Source organism: Achroia grisella, unplaced genomic scaffold (assembly GCF_030625045.1).
Source record: "Achroia grisella isolate CSIRO2021 unplaced genomic scaffold, CSIRO_AGI_Agris_v1 utg1360, whole genome shotgun sequence".
NCBI lineage: Eukaryota > Metazoa > Arthropoda > Insecta > Lepidoptera > Pyralidae > Achroia > Achroia grisella.
Window position 1 is genome coordinate 2,070,839 of NW_026712626.1, and position 18,892 is coordinate 2,089,730.

An 18,892-nucleotide genomic window follows, 5' to 3' on the forward strand; every position below is an offset into this window, starting at 1 on the left:
CTTCGTTCTAAATTATATAATATACAAAGTATATAAATTCAGAACATATTATACCTCTATGACTCGTTTGTTTTTATAACTATGGTTAGTAATTATGCTTTTGGCCTAGGGGTTAGATGGGGGCGAGGGGGCGAGTGCAGATGGCACTCTAAACCAAAAGAACTTATAGAGCGGCTGAAGGCCAACTCCCGCCTGACGGATACGACTTTAATTTTAAGGCACCACTAGGGGTTCGAACCTCGGTTCACGTCGTCGTAATTTCGATCCCCGTTTGAATTAGACGGGGGATCGATGGGAGAGACCAAACTTCAAAGAGTAATGTAAGTATACCAGAACTTCACTCTTCGGGTTTGTTTTTAACAGTACATACATATTAATAATAATATATTTAATGATATACTCAGGTCTTAAATAATTTTCTTAAGCAATTTGTGACTGTATGCGCCTTGGAAAGACACAAGGACTGTTTGAGATACAGGTAGACGTTTTTCCCTCATTTTTTTCGAACCCCATTCTCCTCCCCTTCTTTCCTCACCTAATAGCTTATAATAAATATAAATACTACAATAGTAATTTAAAAAAAATTGCATATCAGTCAAGTTTGGCACGGACTATTTGTGATCTCCCACATGCTAATTGTAGCGGAATTAAACAAACTAATATAAATCTATTAAGTATTTAAGTAATTAAAAACAAAGTAATATAAGACTTAAGACATAGAAGGAGATTCAAGTGCTCTGGTCTCAGTCCTTAATCTCAGCACGATAGTTATAAGAGGGATCTCGCTTAGACCTTTCCATGTAGGGTAGACCGTGACTGCCGCTCGAAGAGTAGTCATCCATTTGAGGCCGAGACAGCAACTCCTGTTTAAAACTCTTGAGGAAATATACCCAGCATTTCATTATTCCTCCCTCAGTTGAATCCCTGAAAAAGAGATATTAATAACGTACTTATATTAATTGCGTATTTTTATTAGTTATATCTTAATATGCAATTGACATTACAAACAGTCTGATTGCCCACCCGATGGTAAGTGGTAAGCGTTCTTTATAAACATAAACAGCACCATGGATATCACTTTTTTTTTTCGGACTACTATAACTCAAAGGTGACTGACGTAGTCATCTATCAACGCACAGCCCAAACCACTGGACGGATCGGGCTGAAATTTAGCATGCAGGTAGATATTATGACGTAGCCATCCGCTAAGAATGGATTTTTATTAATTCTACACCCAAGGGGATAAAATAGGGGATGAAAGTTTGTATGAACCTTTGTAAATTTTAGACCGATCGGGCTGAGACTTTGCATGCATAAATCTACTATGACGTAGGCATCCCCTAAGAAAGGATTTTGATAAATTCCACCCCTAAAGTGATAAATTAACGCGAGCGAAGCCGCGGGCAAAAGCTAGTTATACATATGAACTTTCCTCTTAAAACTACATTAAAATCCATTGCGTAGTTTAAAAGATAGAAGCGAACAAACAGTGATGACGACATATACATTTTATATTATATACATGTAAAGATATAAGTAAATAACAGTGTTTAAACACTTCTATACTTCTATACTTAGCTACATCTGTACGTTTTTGTATATAAAAATTGATTGTAATAATTTTTTTTTGTTTATCTCTTCCTATCTGCAATTAGTCCCAGAACTATGAGCAGATTTTTTGGGTGTGGGAACTAAGAATGGAGGGTCCACCTCAGCGGGAGGATCTACTCCTTAAACATACTGCAAACATTACACACGCTTCTAAATTTAGATTCTAAATTCTAAATAAAATTTTAATTCATAATAACGTAAAATATGTAAAAAAAAAGGGAAAATACAGTAACTTACGACGTTTTAACTTCAATATCATCTATTTCTCTAATATAGTAATTCGGGTGGTCTTCCAATATGTCCAATTTACTCAGCATTGTATTGTCAACTTCATAAATTTCTCCTGTAAAGTTAGTAGAAAAATATTATCATCAGTTGATAGTTGAACTGGAAAGATAAAATATGAAATGAGGCTGTAGTACACAGGGTGAATCTAAAGAGATTTTGAATACTACTGAAAAATAGGTGAGGGAAAATGTTGGAATATCTTTTTAGACTGCTATGGTGGCAAACAATACGACCCATCTGATGGTAAATGGTTATAGTAAGCTATAGATGCCTGAAACACCAGGGCTGTCACGTGCATGTTGCCGACCCTTAATATTGATTTTGATTGATCTTGATAAAATTGGAATGATAAATTTATGAATTTTACTTGATATAAATATTTATTTTATTAATAGACAATGAAAGTATGACTATAGGTAATATTAAACTTATTGCTAATAAATTAAGATAAGTAATCATTGTAAGTAATGATAACTCCTCACAGAAAACCTTACAAAATACATAAATTATGGATGGACCTGGTACCAGCATGGTGAATCCATGGAATGCTAAAAAGTTTGTCTCCCTTCATGACTAATATTCTAGTTATTATATATTATAGTTACATATAATGTGTTTGCTATTTATTTTGTTGGTACATTTTTTTATGAATGATAATAAAATGGTACGCCTACGCTAAGTGTATACGTTGGCGTGGCTCCAATGGAGGTTGATAAGATGAATAATAAAGGTCAGGTCAGTTAGGCCATAGTGATGAATTCACCAGGATTTTATCACGAGAGTTACCAGGCGGAACCATGAGGAGGTGAACCTAACATGGTACACTGCTATCAATGAGAATTGCTAGTTCCCATTACTAAAATCCCCCATTAACTACCCATTCTTTTGTTGGTATTGTCATGTATGTATCTGTTTCCACCACTCCACAATTCCTTTCAGTCATTCAAAGGTTGACTGGAAGAATGACTTTTTTCACTTGAGTTAACTTATTTCTTAAGATTGTTGTATCCTTTTATTTTAAATATATTTACTGTACAATAAAGTGTTATGAACAAACAATTATTAGAGATTTTTATAAAGCCTTTATAGCACTGTTATAGTGGGCTTATAAAGGCTTCTTAAGTTTTATGAATAACACTGTATATATATATAAATATTAAATATACCTTTAACATTATATCCTTGACCAGGACTATAAATAAGGAATGGTATATTATACTTAGTGGCTATTATCAGTGGATACTTTGTCTTTGTTCTTCCCTCAGCGATAAACTTGCCATAACCATTCTCAGGTTTGGTCAGCCAGTAGTGGTTGGGCTCATTACGTTTCAATGTCCCATAAACAAATACTCTATGGGTCATCTGAAAGAAACAAACATATTAAAAATGTACTCATCTAAATATTAAGAGTTTATAATTTAATTATAATAATAATAAAAGTGATGTGGACTACTACTAGACAAATTATGTAAATAATTTTGTTATAAATATATACATAATATACATAGAAAACAATAATGTCTTGAATTCCATATAAAAAAAAAGAAACTATTTTTTTACTGTCCAAATATTAGGTTTAAGAAAAAAATGTATATAACAGTTTCGAATTAGAATGATGAGCTCTATCGATTGGCATGTTTACTTAAACACTTTTTGGCAAAAAATTTAATATTCTTTTGTCGATAATGAAATTCTCGAGTTCTCGAGTTATTACTTACTTTATTAATATATATTGTGCTGGATCGCTTGAAGTAGAATGTAAAACACTGTGACTGAAATAACATTAATTGTTATCCATTGTACCTACTGATAATAACATTAAAATGTACACAAAGATAAGTATGTCAATATAAATTCAAAATATGCGCCATAAAATACAGAAATAGTCTGAGTAACGTCACAGGTTTCTAATTATTATTATTTTTGTATTGAGCAAGTCAGTAATCACTGTGTTTTATTCCTAAATATTAATGAAATCATAGATTCTTATATAAATATTCTACGCGGTGGAAAAAAACATATACAAAAAACATAGGAGGTGTATTGTAAATAGACAAGTAGACATTACCGAATATACTAAAACTTTGAATGACTTTGATTAATGCCATTAAGTGATTGATAAAATGATTTTGTCAATGTCAATCCATTCGGCAATGATTAAAAAAAATGCAAGTGTTACCAACATGGCTCTCTCAAATACATCTCTCAATTTATATATCGAATTAAACTTTGAGTATAATTATACTCAAATTTATTTTTCAAAGGGTTATGTTGTAGAGATTGATTGAGAATCTCAAGTTGAAAATATTTATGGCATAATTTTTGTACTACTTAAATATATAAATACAAAACTATTAAATAAAAAAAATATATACGATATTTCAGAAATTTTCGAACATAAATTTAGTGACTAATATTACTTCTATTATTTACAATATGTTTCTATACTAACAGCGGTACCAAAAAATAGGTGGAGTAATGACGAAACTAGTCGTAACTACTAACATATTTTTACAAGAGATAAATATATTTACAAAAGCAAGTTTTACAAAGGAATTCGGTCTGTAATGACAGTCTTATTGATCCTGAGTCCTGAATAAAACCTTTGATAAAACTTAACAAAGCAACAATGCTGCCGCCCGCAATGAAAATTGGCTAAAAATATTTAATTACAATTCAAGAATATCGAGCCGAGGACGAGATTATTTCGGGTGGCCCCGGGTAAGTAACGAGTGATTTATGATATCGCTGAGGACACCTAAGATGTTAGATTGTAAACTAGTAACTTAGATTTTTAGCAATTTAATACTTAGGAAAAAATTTTAAGATGGCAACCCCCTTAATCACTTCAGTTTTCAGTCAGTTGATTTTTGATCTTCCGATGAACTGTTCGTTTGTTAGTAGAAGATATTCTAAAATTCTCTTGTTTAATGTTGTCTTACTAGAACATGTGTCCGTTTGTTGTTTAGTGACCGTGAATTGATAATAACATTGATAAACATTGCTGTTTTATTTTTTAATCGACGAGTGTGTTTATTAACATACAAAATGAGGCTGGCGGGTGCCATTTTCACAAATGTTACGAAAATGCTCGATTTTTATTCGCAATTTAATCCTTCGCCGCTCTCTATTAAGCAGTTTATTGATTTCGGTAAGTGTTACACCTAATTCATAGTGTTATTTTGTTTGTATGTGTTCTATGGGGCCGCTATGTTACTTCAAGGTCGACGTTGGTTACCATTAGAAAAAAAAAAAACAAACCGCTAGTGCGTACGAGTAAAAAAAAACGCGTATCTAATTAGCATACAGAGTAATATATAATATTTATTTTATATACATTACATAATAATTATTGTACTAATTTGAGATTTGTTACAACAGTATTAAACTTATAAGAAATAGACCTTAGAAATTAGTCTTATTAGATTTTTATTAGATTTGAAGCAACTACGACTACAAAATTGGACACATAAATGATTTATTTGTGAATAATTTTGGATAAGAAAATTATCCTTATCCTCCATTGTAATTTTCTATTTTCTATCTGGAATTGAAAAGTGGCATAAAAAATGCTTGATTTTACATGTGGACTTCTTTTATAATCAATAATAATTATATTATCTATGCATATTTTTGTTGGTAATGAAAAATTAATAAAACACTAGTTCACTTGCTGTTTAGTGAATAAAAAACTTGATAAAAGCTTTCTGTGGTCTAGAATATTCTATAAACATTTGTATATTTATCAACAATAGATGCAAAAAACATTAATAATTTTTTTTAGTATTATAAATTGTAAAATTATTATCAAGACAAAGGAACATCATTGTGATGCCAAAAGAGAATATCCTTGACATCATCACAAGCAGGAAATTTTTGCTTAATCATCTGCAGAGACAACTAGGACCCAATGTGAGAAAGGATTGTAATGAGGACTGATGATTCCATTGCTAGCTAATGTACTATGTTAGGTTGACCTCAACATGTTTCCATCTGGAAACCATCATAATAAACTCCTTATGAAATTGTCACAATGGGCTAACTGACCTAAACTTATGTTCATTCTATAATCCACCACTGGTGGGGACCAGTGTACACCATTACCGCAGAAGGGTGGACCATTCCATTAATAATAATATAGCCTTTTTTCCGAAAGTTAGGGTATATATTGATGTTTGTGAAATGTCCCATAACTTAGTGTGCCTTTTGCCATAGGCATCCTCCAGCTCTCTCCACTGAACTCTATCTTCTGCAACCCTGTTCCAGAACAATCCCAGAGGATGATTTCTTTAATTTTTATTAAATAATGATAATTAAATTTGCAGACACTACTTAAACCGACTAATCCTTACAAGTAACATGATACACATCATGACTGTAACAGATTGGCCAGCTATAAGACTGAGTGGGAACAATCCTCAATTTGTGTATCAACACTATATATCTGAGAATCTTATACATAGGTTTTTTTATGTAATCAGAATGGCGATTATGGTCATAGACCATCTGATAGTAAGTGGTAACTCTACCCTATATATATGTACAAACAGAACATCTCATTATCATATGATGCAAGCAATACCACTCATGCATTGCCATTCGAGAGTATTAAGATATTATGCCTCTTATCCAATAATTTCACTGTCTAATCTGCACCCTACAAGAAAAAACTACATCAGTAGCATTATTCCATGATTGTACAAAAACTACTCCTCAGTTCTTGACCAAAATATTATTACATATGGCAGTACTATGGACATCACATTATCATGTGACGCCTGTCATACAGCTCATGCGTGGGCTTTCTGGTGGATTAATATGTCAAGCTGAACAGCTTACAAAGCAATACGTTTGGCGGCTGAAATAGGTGAGACTGAAGTACATACGCAGACGTGTTTTTATCTGGTAGTGCATACTGTAGGCACAGTATACTATAAATATGAATATTGACTCACTACTTATACATTTGTATGTGGTTTTGTATTACATTTCTAGTAACACGATACTGACCGACCTCGTTACGCTGACAGCGCGTCCGCCCGGCATACCGACCAACAGATATATATTTAACTATATATCTATACTACCATCTATACTAATATTGGATGGATGTGTGGTGTGACGAGGGTAGACAAGATAAAGAATGAATACATCAGAGGAAGTATGAAAGTAGCACTGATGTCGGAGAGGTTAAAGAGCAATCATCTATCGTGGTATGGGCATGTAATGCATAGGAATGAAGATCATATCCTAATGACGGTGTTACATATAAATGTGGATGGTTTTAAGGGTAGAGGAAGACCGAAGAAGAGATGGATGGACTGTGTGAAAGATGATATGGTGAGAAAGGTAGTAAATAACGCGATGACTGCGAACAGAGATGAATGGAAGAGAAAAACATATAACGCCGACCACAAATAAATGGGATAAGGAAGAAGCAGATGATGATATTTATACTAATATTATAAAGCTGAAGAGTTTGTTTGTTTGGCAAAGAAGGCTTTAAGCTATATAATATTACGCTACGACCAATAGGAGCATCACTGAAAAATATTGCAAAAACGGGGATAATTCATATTTGAAGGGCTCCGTTGCATGAGCTGCGCGAACGAAGTTACGGGCACAGTATATTAGATAAATAGATAGATTAGAATCTTTATTACCAACATTAACAAATTGCAGGCGAAGGGGATTGATAATAATGTGGAATATTAGCCCCATTGCTAGCAATGTACATAATTATAAGAGGCATAATATCCCAATAATATAATAGAAATATGTACCCTAAAACATATTTCTAAAAAAAATTAATCAAACGTCATTTTTTTTACCGTCTGCATTACGGTATAGAATTGTATTTTATTAAAGAAAATATTTACAACTAGCTATTCCCGCGACTTCGTCCGCGTGGCATTTAACTTTATTTTTCTAAAATAAAAGTTACTCCTTATTACATCAGCTACCTGCCAAAAAAAGTCCCGTCAAAGTCTGTCCAGCCATTTCAGAGATTAGCGGGAACAAACAGACAGACAAAAATTGTACAAAATGTTATTTTGGTGTATGTACCGTATTTATGTTCATATTCATATGCATGTAGTAAAAAACAGTTATTTCAATATTACAAACAGACACTCCAATTTTATTTATATGTATAGATAGTATGGAAAACAATTACAAAAATTAGTTCTCTTACACCTTTATTAAATAGTATTTACATTTTTATTTCTCTTTGTTTCATCGCTTTCACATACTCAGAAATGGGTTAGAGCTGAAAATCAGCGTTTTGTTCCCAGAACTATCTTCCACACTAAGCTTGCAACCTTTTTGTATTGCTGCGTATTACACATAATTACAAAATTGTTAATATATTTTATCGAATTAGGTGTTATTTTGCGGAAGTTTATTTCATTACTTAATATTTTTGTATTACTTTGTTTAATTCCGTTACCATTAGCATGTGTGAGACAACAAATATTCAGTGCGGAAATCTGAGCACCGCTACCGGAAGTATTATGACCTGCCCCAATAATGTTCAGATTACGACCGTTATCGGACCTACGCCCATATTTTCTTTCTTTCTTTCTTTCTTTCTTTCATATTGGATGGATATGTGGTGAATGTATTAATGCCAGGATTAATACATTCAAAAGACCTAATATCGGGCTTCTCGACCAAATACTCCAATAGATTACTGCTATTGAGTAAAAACAACATATGCATGATGACTAGGGCCCTCACAGGACACTCCAAATTGAACAAGCATATGGCTAAGCTAGTCCTATGCACGACAAGTATCTGCAGATTCTGCCAAACTGAAGAGGAAACGCCGCTTCACATCCTATGTGGTTGTAGCCCACTCATGCATAAACGAAATATCTCCTTTGGAAAGTTTACACTCTTTCCCGAGGAGATAAAAACGATCGCTCCTAAGAATATCCTTCAATTCTTGTCCCTGACGGGTCTAGGTAGCGAACTCTGAAAAGGGCGAGCACAATAGATCTATGTAGGTCGCAGTGCTACAGGTGCTACACATCTGACAATAGCCCAAACAACCCAATAAAAAAAAATAAAAAAATACACCCATATTGCGAAACGTGTTTCTCCTCTAGACGAGACATCATCAGGCAATGTATAGAGTTTAGATATATTTGGAAGTCTAGTGTTGAATGTTCGGCTGTCTGGTCGAGCTATGTATATTAAATATATATGGCGGCGTGGTGGGCCGGGTCATTGGGCTCCCTAAAATATGGTCGAGCGCAGTGATGGCTGGCTCATCCGTCATACTCGTGAAACGAGTGCTGCTTGTAGGGACTGGTCTGCTCTTATCACTACGACTGATTTAATCTTATTGCATATTTATATTTGACCCAAAAATTAGTGCTTGTTGATAGTTTGTATTCACACGTTTCGACTTGTAAATGTAAACTTACAAGGATTATTTAAAAGAGCAACACACAAGTTTCTTGCTCGTTCTTTTTGTGATGAGACAGCTTTCCGAACGAGTGGTAGATAAAAAACAAATTGTTATGACTATTCAAAAGTGCTTAAATTAAATTTATTTGAATAAATGATTTTCTATTCTATTCTATTCTAAATGCGAATGTTTGTGAGTATGGATGGATATATATATTGATGTATGTTTGCTACTGTTTCACGTAAAAAACTACCGTGCGGGTTGTGACGAAACTTTACAGTAATATAGTTTATACATCAGAATATCAATTTCAGGCGGGCACAGCTATAATATTTACAATGGTGTATGATTAGTATTTCTTTAATGAGGGTTTTGGGCTATTTTCAGCTGCTAAGACCTGCAACACTGAGAGCTGCATAGGTCTATTGTCAGAGTTTTTCTACTAGCTACCTAGACCCGTCAGGGACAGTAACTGGAAGATATTATGATAGTGATGGTTTTTATCTCCTCAGTATAGAGTGTACACTTGTGTACACCAAAGGAGATATTCCGTTTATATATGGCTACAACCGCATAGGATGTGTAGTGGCGTTTCCTTTTCTGCTTGGTATGATTAGTAACTATCAAATAGTCGATTTATATATCTATAAAATTTTAAATTTTTTAGCCTTCGTATCAACCCATATTAATATATAATATATTCTGTGAAAACTTCATCCTACACGGTTTTAATTGAAACTTTAACACACAACCGGACATACAGACAGATTTCGCCACGTCACAATTATATATGTTAAGACAAAAAGATATTAGTAGACACGTGGATGTCTATTTCTATTTGGAGGCTAATCCTTACAATTAAATGCACATTTGCCACACGTCTACATAAAGTTTCGTTACATTTAGTGGACAATAGAAATACCACAGAATAAATTTGGCACTGTACTAATTTACACAATAGCTAGCAGATCTATTTTACAATATATATATATATATATATACTAGTTGTGCCCGCGACTTAGTCCGCGTATAGTTACCTGGACCAAATAAAGAAAAAATATTCAATAATATTACCCAAAAAAGCTTCGTTTTAACTTCAAATAGGCGATTTTCTATACAAACTTTCATCCCCTATTTTATTTTACCCCCTTAATATAAATGACTATATGACTATAAAAGTTTCTAAATATTGTTTCCCATTTTTAGACTTTTTATAGTCATACTTATTTTTAATTTAATCAACAGTCTAAAAAATGAGTTGCACGCTTCTAGCTTTAGAAATGACGATACGACCTTTTATCTCCTTTCAAGTCTAAATTTGTATCCGTCAGGCGGGAGTTGGCCTTCAGTCATTCCGTAAGTCCTTCCGCGGGTTTGAAGTGCCATCTGCACTCGCCCTGCCGGCCGTCCGGTGAAACTGTAAAGGCTAACTGCGGTCAATAGCATTAGAGAAGTCCGTAAAGAAATCCAAGATTTCTGCTTAAAACTATTTAGAATTTGAAACAGAATAGTCTGTCGCGTAATAAGTATGTAATTTATTATTTGCATGACAATTGTGTTTTAAAAATGCGCAGGAACTCATTTTTTTTATTGTTTCGGCACAAACCGGTATAATGTGGTAATTAACGGTCGGTATTGGCAGCGCCGCCTCTACAATGACGCACGTGCATCAAATCCTAACACTGAAGATGTGCCAACGTTTTTTTTTGTTAAGTTTACATTCCGAAATGATCTAATGTTTGATAATACTGAAAAAATGCTAAAAATATATACTTCGAATGCATTTCAATGTTGGCTCTCAATGAATAAGTGGTTATTTTTAGATACGTACTATAGCTGTCCCGGCAAACTTTTTTTTTTATATGTTCGCAACTTTTTTTATATATGTATAAATGTCTGTGGAGTTAATCATAACCTGAAGTGATTGATGACCCAGCAAACGTTGTTTTTCCATATAAATGAATCAGTTAGCCACGGCCGAGAGTAGAAAATTATTAAAGTACTAAATATCGCTACTAAAAATAGGGGTTGGCGGTATAAGGCTGAAAATTGAGGGTTGTATATATTTTTAATGCCCTCAACGATGACTGGCTCATCCGTCATACTCGTGAACGGGTGTTGCTTGTGGGGACTGGCCTGTTCGGGTTACGGCCACTGATTAGACTATTTCCTTTTGACAAAATTGCAATAGTATATGTTGGTGGTCACACTATTCTCCTAAGTTTTGAATTTAAAAATGAATCTGTATTTTTGTAAACCTGTAGAAAAAATATTCTCTCTTATTCTTTTCAAAGTACATTTGAAAAAATAAGAGCTGTGTTACATGTCAGTTCTTCTTAGAATGTCAAACTGGCGGTAGTTTTTGACATATCATAAGAGTCTATAACAGACCTACATGAATAAAGATATTTTGATTTGGTTGAATCATAGAAAAATTAAATTAAGAAAATCTTGTTCAAAATAAATTAAATTTTTTGAACAAAATTTAATAATTTTATTATTTTCACTTAGAGGTTTCCATTTCATTACCCTCACCATCTTTACCATTCCAGTCATAATAAAAAAAAAAGCGTTAATGTAACAATAGTCACCTTTGAACGTGTTAATATAACTACATAATTAAACGCAAACAAATGTACAGGACACTAATTAATATACATTAGGATGTAGGTAGTTTAGTAATCATTGTTAATAGCTAATTATGACTGCAGCAACATCGACATGAATTGTTCAGTATGTACATAAATTAAATGATTAACATAACAACTATTACGTAGTTTGACACATTGCTAATTGGTCCCTCCGATCGATCCCCCGTTCAATTCAAATGGGTGTGGGGTCCATACCAAATAAATGCGTTACGAAATCATGAAACATTGAAAACGCTGTATAGACAGCGGCCTCAATACGGCGCATCGTACCATGCGCCGAAACGTGCCGTCGAGTCAGCAAAACTGAAATGTTGAAATCGACCAAAGAACGCTATCGGAGTTGAATCACTCTTGGTTCTAACATCGACCAATTGGCATCTATAATAGTTAATAAGTTAAATTGTAATTTTTATATTTCAATTAAATTTAATATATAATATTTTTTGTTTTTTTTTGCGCCCTTCGGCTGTAGACTTTTTATCTAATGTATAAATAAAATAGACCCTCAACAAATCTATACATATAAATAAAATTGGAGTATCTGTTTGTAATATTGAAATAACCGTCTTTTACTACATGCTTATGAACATAAATACAGTAAAAATAAAATAGTCCAAAAGGCTGTCGCCACAAAAGAAGTGGCATTACTAGTGAAGCATATTACTATAAAATAAGATTTTTTTTTTTTATTTTTGTCTGTCTGTGTGTTTGTTCCGGCTAATCTCTGAAATGGCGGGATTTTTTTGAGCAGGTAGCTGATGTAATATGGTGTAAATTAACAATAAATTGTTTTAAAGAATATGTATATAGAATAATATAATGAAAGAGATATAAAATTAACAATAAAAAAAATTTAAGAAATTGTATATAGAACAAAGCCGTATATTTTATAGATGAACTATGGAACGTGTCTGTCTCGTCTGTAATTGGCCAGTTGTCATGAAAAGAGGTAATGTGAAATGATTATTATACAAATATATACAATACACAATATGGGGATCGAAATTACAATGGCCTGAGCCGATGTTCGAATCCCTAGCGTGATCTCATACTAGAGTCGTGTCCGTTAGGTTAGGTTAGATTGGTCCTTCAGCCAATGAGTTCTCCCGCGTGTTTGGAGTGCCATCTGCACTCGCCCCCCATCGTCCGGTGAAGCTGTAAAGGCCAGCTGCAGCCAACAGTATTAGAATAGTACCAACATTTTTTTTCTAGTATTTTCAAAATTAAGAAATAATATGATATTACCATAATAAATTTTCGCTTTTTATCAGGTACATAAAGGACTATTGTACTATCATAACATTATCACATCTACATCAATTTATTATGCTAGTGACGCACTTCCAATGTTTATATCATGTCATAGATATTGCGAATTTTGTGTTTGTGTGTATTTTTTTTTTAGCACAATTCACACAGCGCTTGCTAGACCCAAGTTACGCTAGCTAAAGCTTGTATTATGGGTACTAGATAACACATACAGGTACATAGATACATTTTTTTCATAAATACATACATATTATACATAGAAATCGCCCAGACCGATACAAACAATCATACTCATGAATACAAATTTTTATGCTAAGAATCGAACCCGCGATCAACGGAAGTAAGGCGGTGCGGTGTGCTAAACCGCTAGATCACCGAGGCCGTTGTTTGAACGTAACTATATTCCAGATGGTAATGGACACACACTTAGACCAATGCAAACATTCTACTCAACCATGCAAATATTTATTTATAAACTCTATTGCATCAAGTAAATTATAAGCAACTCGGAGTAATAAGGTACAAAAGGCGGTCTTATCGTATAAGCAAATATTTGTATTGTGCCAGGATATCGAACTCGCGCCCATCTAAAGTGAACTAATGTTAAACCACTACGGCATTTATAACTTGTATAATTAAATTTATAAAAAAAATATTTTTTTTTTTTCTACAATTAAATTTCTAAAATAAATGTATCCAAGTTATTTCTTACAAAATTGCTATCTGCAAGTGAAAGAACACATAGACAAACATTTTTTTAAATTATTTTTTTAATATAAGTGCTTTATATACATATATAACGTTCACATGCGTTTAGTGAAACGCTAATTAGTTAATTTAAAATTACAAACAGACACTTCAATTTTATTTATTTGTATGTATAGATATATAAACCAAATAAATATAATAGGTATTTAACAATCGTCAAGAACAACTCGTTTTTTGCTTGTAAACTTTTTGTATTACTTGTTTTCAGTTGTACAAACATACCTATAGTGAAATCATCTTTAGAGTTTATGTACATAAAACATGTCATCTTAGACTTTGAGATATTGCCTTTTAAAATTGTTTTGTTTAACGATAAAAACCACAAGTCCAATGTCAAATTAAAAGAGATTTCATGAACATTTCAAGCAGCGTCCTTTTGTCTCAAACTAAGCAGAGCTTATGTTATAAGTACCACAACTTATAGAAGTACTGCCTACGATATAATGGTATGGATGGTAAATATCCGTGATTTTCTTGATTTCACTCATAAATTGTTAAAAGTGCGTCAATTTTTCAATCATAATTTAAGATGGTTCTTCGGTGGAGCTCTTGCCACTTTCCACGATCTTCCACCATGCTTTTTAACTGTTGATATGACATGACTTCAATTTTTTCTCTCATTAGCTTGATGTTCCTTTCCTTCTATTTTTCCCCTCAATAATAATTTTCATAAATTTATCGTGCCGTATCAAGTGTTCTAACATTTTCTCTCGTTTGTTTTCTATAGTGTTCAATATCTTCTTCTATTCTTTGACACTGTGTAGTACTTCTTCATTTCTTACTTTATCTGTACGGGTAAATCTTTCAGTCTTTCTCCAACGCCACATTTCTAAAGCTTCCAGTTTGTCCCTTTCTTTTTGGGTTAATTTCCACGACTCACATGCACACAAAGTTATTATCCAGTATAAATAATGACCTCGGCAAAAAAAACGTACCTTTATTGTTACTTTGTGTGGTTTATCAAAGTACTTTATTTATAGATGTTCTGACCAAGGATGCAATTCAATTTATCGAATACTTTGATAAGATGATAATCGCCTCATACAATCATACATATATGTCGGTAGAGGTGTGTTTGTTTTGTATTATACATAATCTATCTCCTCACCAATGATAAGGATTAATTTTAAATTAATAATATTCAATACAGTAAGTCTACATTTTATAACAACCAGCAATTTCTGCCCAATTCAATACCTATTTTTTACATGTAACTATGCAAAAATATTGCTTTGAAATATACAACTCAAGGATATCACGAATATTTCACAAAATACATAACTTGAGTTATGTATATACATCATCCGAAAAAGTGTCATTCGTCTTAATCTTATTAATATTTTGTAAGTATGAATGTTTATTACTCTTTCACATAAAAACTACTGCGAAACGAAAGTTTGTAAGTATGGATGTTTGTTACTCTTTCACGCAAAAACTAGTGAACGGATTTTGTTGAAACTTTACAGTAATATAGCTTATGCATCAGAATAACATATAGGCTATATTTTATATTGAAATTTAACGCGTATAAATTTAACACATATAGTTCATTCATAATTTAAGAGCCGCGCTCTTGTTGGTGGAGCTCTTGCATTTGAACTTGAATATTAATAATGTCACACACTTAAAATAGTAGTTATTATAATATTAACAATATCAATTTATGTTTTTGTCCTTTCCCACCAACCGCTTTCTGTTACCTAATGGTTAGTTCATAAAGGATGCTATATGGCATTAAGCTCGCCAAATTGTACAATTTTATAAGTGCAATGAAAGAATAAATAAAATTAAATAATGTCATCATTTCTCTATGCAAAAATGATGACATTATTTTATTTTATATGTAAAATAATCTTTCAACTAGTAAAAACACTTATTAATCAGCCATTTCATTTGTCTTTGAAGCATTTTAAAACGAATTAAAATGTATGTATTTGCTTAAAACTATGGTATATATATGTGGTATCAAGGGTTTTCAAAATGAAAATTTGTTGCTTCGTATTACTATGTATTTAAAACTCTTCTTATAATTACAAAAAAAAAATAACACCATTGACCATCTCCTGGGAACACCGTAACAAGAATGAATGACCTAATCTATTGCATCTAATTTTCTATCTGTCAATCTCACTCACTCATGCATATTCTCCTTCATTATACGTTCCATTATAACAAATATTGAATACAAAAATATTTCCTGCATATATTAAAAGAGATTTACGGTTTTTACGGTATTTACGGTTTCTAACTTTTTGTTACAATTGTAAACAGAAAAAAGGCGACACAGCCACACCCATATAAAATGAAAACATGCGATGGAGTCTGTAATGTCAGGGTCAGTGGCGTCCTGACCTAGCGCCACTGCTGTTAGCGTGACGTCATAGTTACGTAAATTTAACATACGTCCGCAGAGCTAAAATCGTCTACGCACGATCCTAAAATTGTTAGCAGGGGCGGGAAGTGCCCTAGATTGTCTCTTAGATCACGTCGTTTCTAGGCATCTTCAAAAGGGTCGTGAGGCAATCTTGGCGTTCTTCGCGATTTTGGGACCAATTCTTTAAAGAGGTTCAGCTTTAAAGTGGTTTATAAAGGGTTTATTGAATTTATATTGGCGATTGCGATGTTTACATCGCATACTCATTCCAGCCCTTGGTTTCGGCTTCAATACAATGCAATATGAATTTGTTATGCCTTTTTAATATTTTTTATGTCTTCTTGAATGTGAAAGGGAGTGTGCATTTTATTTGTTTCATCTCCATTACTTAACCTATCGTAGTATTTAAGAAAGCGAATTTGAATTTAATCAATCTTCTTAGATGAAGACACATGTAAAAGCTAGTTGGTTTATAATCAGGTAATTCTTATCGTTTCTAGTATAAAGTGCACTTTATATCAGTGACACCCATCTGTTTATGAACGGTTCTCGAGATTAGCACACCCATACAGATAAATTATCTTTTTAACACTACAATGCAATGGGATACTAGATATTACCCGTAACTACGTGTACTGTTTGAAGATGGGCGTCTTCCTTGTGATACAATATATCTTTAAATAAAAGAGTGGTTTATTTAAAGATATATTGTATCACGATTGAATTATTGGTTTTGGGCTAGACTTCATAATTATTATTATTTTTGTTGTCCAAGTGCCAGTTGACTAGAGCCCTCACTGGACACTGCAAATTGAACCAACACATAGCAAAATTAGACTTCAGCTTAACCGGATCGGATCGGATCGGATTGGACCGATTTTGACGGGACTTTTTTTGGCAGGTAGCTGATGTAATAAAGAGTAACTTAGACTACTTTTATTTTAGAAAAATTCTTATAAATTAGAAAAATAAATTTAAATTCCACGCGGACGAAGTCACGGGAAGTTTTTATATAATTTTGATTTGAAGATGATTTTGAAGAATTTGAAGTTTTTATATAATAAGGCATACAAAATACATACTACTCAAAATTTTTACCCTTTTATCACTGACCCCTATTTTTCATAGCGATTTTAAGTTATATGGCAGCCGCCAGCCATTATATTGTAATATCTGGACAATTTCAGTATATCCACAAAAAAAAACAGCTCAAAACATTTTTTTTTATAGTCGGTACTTGACATATTTTAAACATTTCGTTATCACGGGTGAACGCGCCGACTTTTTGACATTGGAATTTGTACAATAGACAATGTTTTTTTTTCGTTATCAAAATGACAATATTTAATGATAAACAACGATAAACATACCCCTCCCTCTCTATCTCCTCAGGCGGACGCTTTATCCATATATATATATATATCTATCTCGGCATGTTTGCGTGTTTTTGTTTGAACAAACCTCTGGGCCACGCCCCCTATTATGTTGTAATACAAAAACATGAATGTGATTTCTAAGAAAAATCTATTCCCCGCCGTTTAAGTATACATAACATTGTTATATAAAAACATTTTATATAAAAATTTCGTGACGTTATTTGGCGATGAAATTCGGTGAAATTCTGTTTTTTTAACCGATTTTGACGAAATTTTATATATGATTTTTTTATTGTACTCCCCTCCAATTTTTTTTATATATTAGACAAAACTTTTAAACTTTTACGATGAATATATACAGTATATGTATTTGTATTTATCGGATATCCGTTGTTACTAAAACGAATATCTGGCACATCACTAATCCAAGCATAGCTATTGTTGTACTGTTTATGTGTATAGCTAAAGGTCCATTACCTATCAAGTGGATTGTATGTTTGTATGTCATTCCAAATATTTACAAAGTATAAAACGAAGTCGTCGTCGCTGTCTGCTTGCTTATACCTTTTAATTACGCAACGGATTTTAATGTATTTTCCAACAATAAGAGAGTGATTCAAGAGAAAGATTTATATGTAGAATTGATGCGTGTTATAATAGAAGTCGAGAAATTTTAAGTATTGTAATGCATCCGTGCAAAGACGGTATGGGAAGCCTTGTATTAATTGGAAATGAAATAATTAAATAAGCTATTTTACTTTACCTCAAGACTCAATAGAGACTATCTATTAATTAATTAATATCTTGGATACATAAAAAAAATAATACGAACTCACTGTGCTAATTAATCCTTATGGATATCCGGCTCATGTAGGACCTATCGAAGAAGTAAATTCATTTATTTATTCATTTATTTCAGGCAACTAGGTCCATATTATTAATACCTTATAGACTAACATGCATATAATGTAATATTTAAAAACTAATACATTGATATTGTCTGTGTGATCACGGTACTGAAGACGGCAATCTGCCACGGTAGCGCCGATATACCACACCTTTCGGCCAGTAGTCCTCTTTCATGAAGATCGGCAGATAGTTGGTGGGGACCAGGGCCACAAACGCTTTGAAACTCTCGTTG

The 18,892-nt window shown here is 32.8% G+C and overlaps 2 protein-coding genes across 2 annotated transcripts in view; one reads left to right on the plus strand and one right to left on the minus strand.

The window, feature by feature from the left end:
- Positions 1-605: 605 nt before the first annotated feature.
- LOC131855374 (putative gamma-glutamylcyclotransferase CG2811) lies at positions 606-3,808 on the minus strand. Its single transcript, XM_059206632.1, has 4 exons — positions 3,618-3,808; positions 3,066-3,261; positions 1,849-1,954; positions 606-924 (listed from the first exon to the last, which is right to left on the minus strand). The coding sequence occupies exons 1-4, from the start codon at positions 3,681-3,683 to the stop codon at positions 744-746; spliced, it is 549 nt and encodes a 182-aa protein (XP_059062615.1). The 5' UTR covers positions 3,684-3,808; the 3' UTR covers positions 606-743.
- A 959-nt stretch (positions 3,809-4,767) lies between these two features.
- LOC131855372 (pyruvate dehydrogenase (acetyl-transferring) kinase, mitochondrial) overlaps positions 4,768-18,892 on the plus strand; it is a 28,334-nt gene continuing 14,209 nt past the window's right edge. Inside the window, exon 1 of the mRNA XM_059206631.1 lies at positions 4,768-5,050. Coding sequence (XP_059062614.1) covers positions 4,948-5,050 — 103 coding nt within the window. The 5' untranslated portion in view covers positions 4,768-4,947. The remainder of the gene's footprint in view (positions 5,051-18,892) is intronic.

What these genes read in the sequence shown, in the direction of transcription:
- LOC131855374 (XM_059206632.1), bottom strand. Translation starts at nt 3,683, where the DNA reads ATGTTATTTCAGTCACAGTGTTTTACATTCTACTTCAAGCGATCCAGC. An exon ending in GCACAATATATATTAATAAA is followed by an intron (nt 3,262 to 3,617) that starts GTAAGTAATAAC and finishes TGTTTCTTTCAG; the next exon opens with ATGACCCATAGAGTATTTGT. An exon ending in TCAAGGATATAATGTTAAAG is followed by an intron (nt 1,955 to 3,065) that starts GTATATTTAATA and finishes CTAACTTTACAG; the next exon opens with GAGAAATTTATGAAGTTGAC.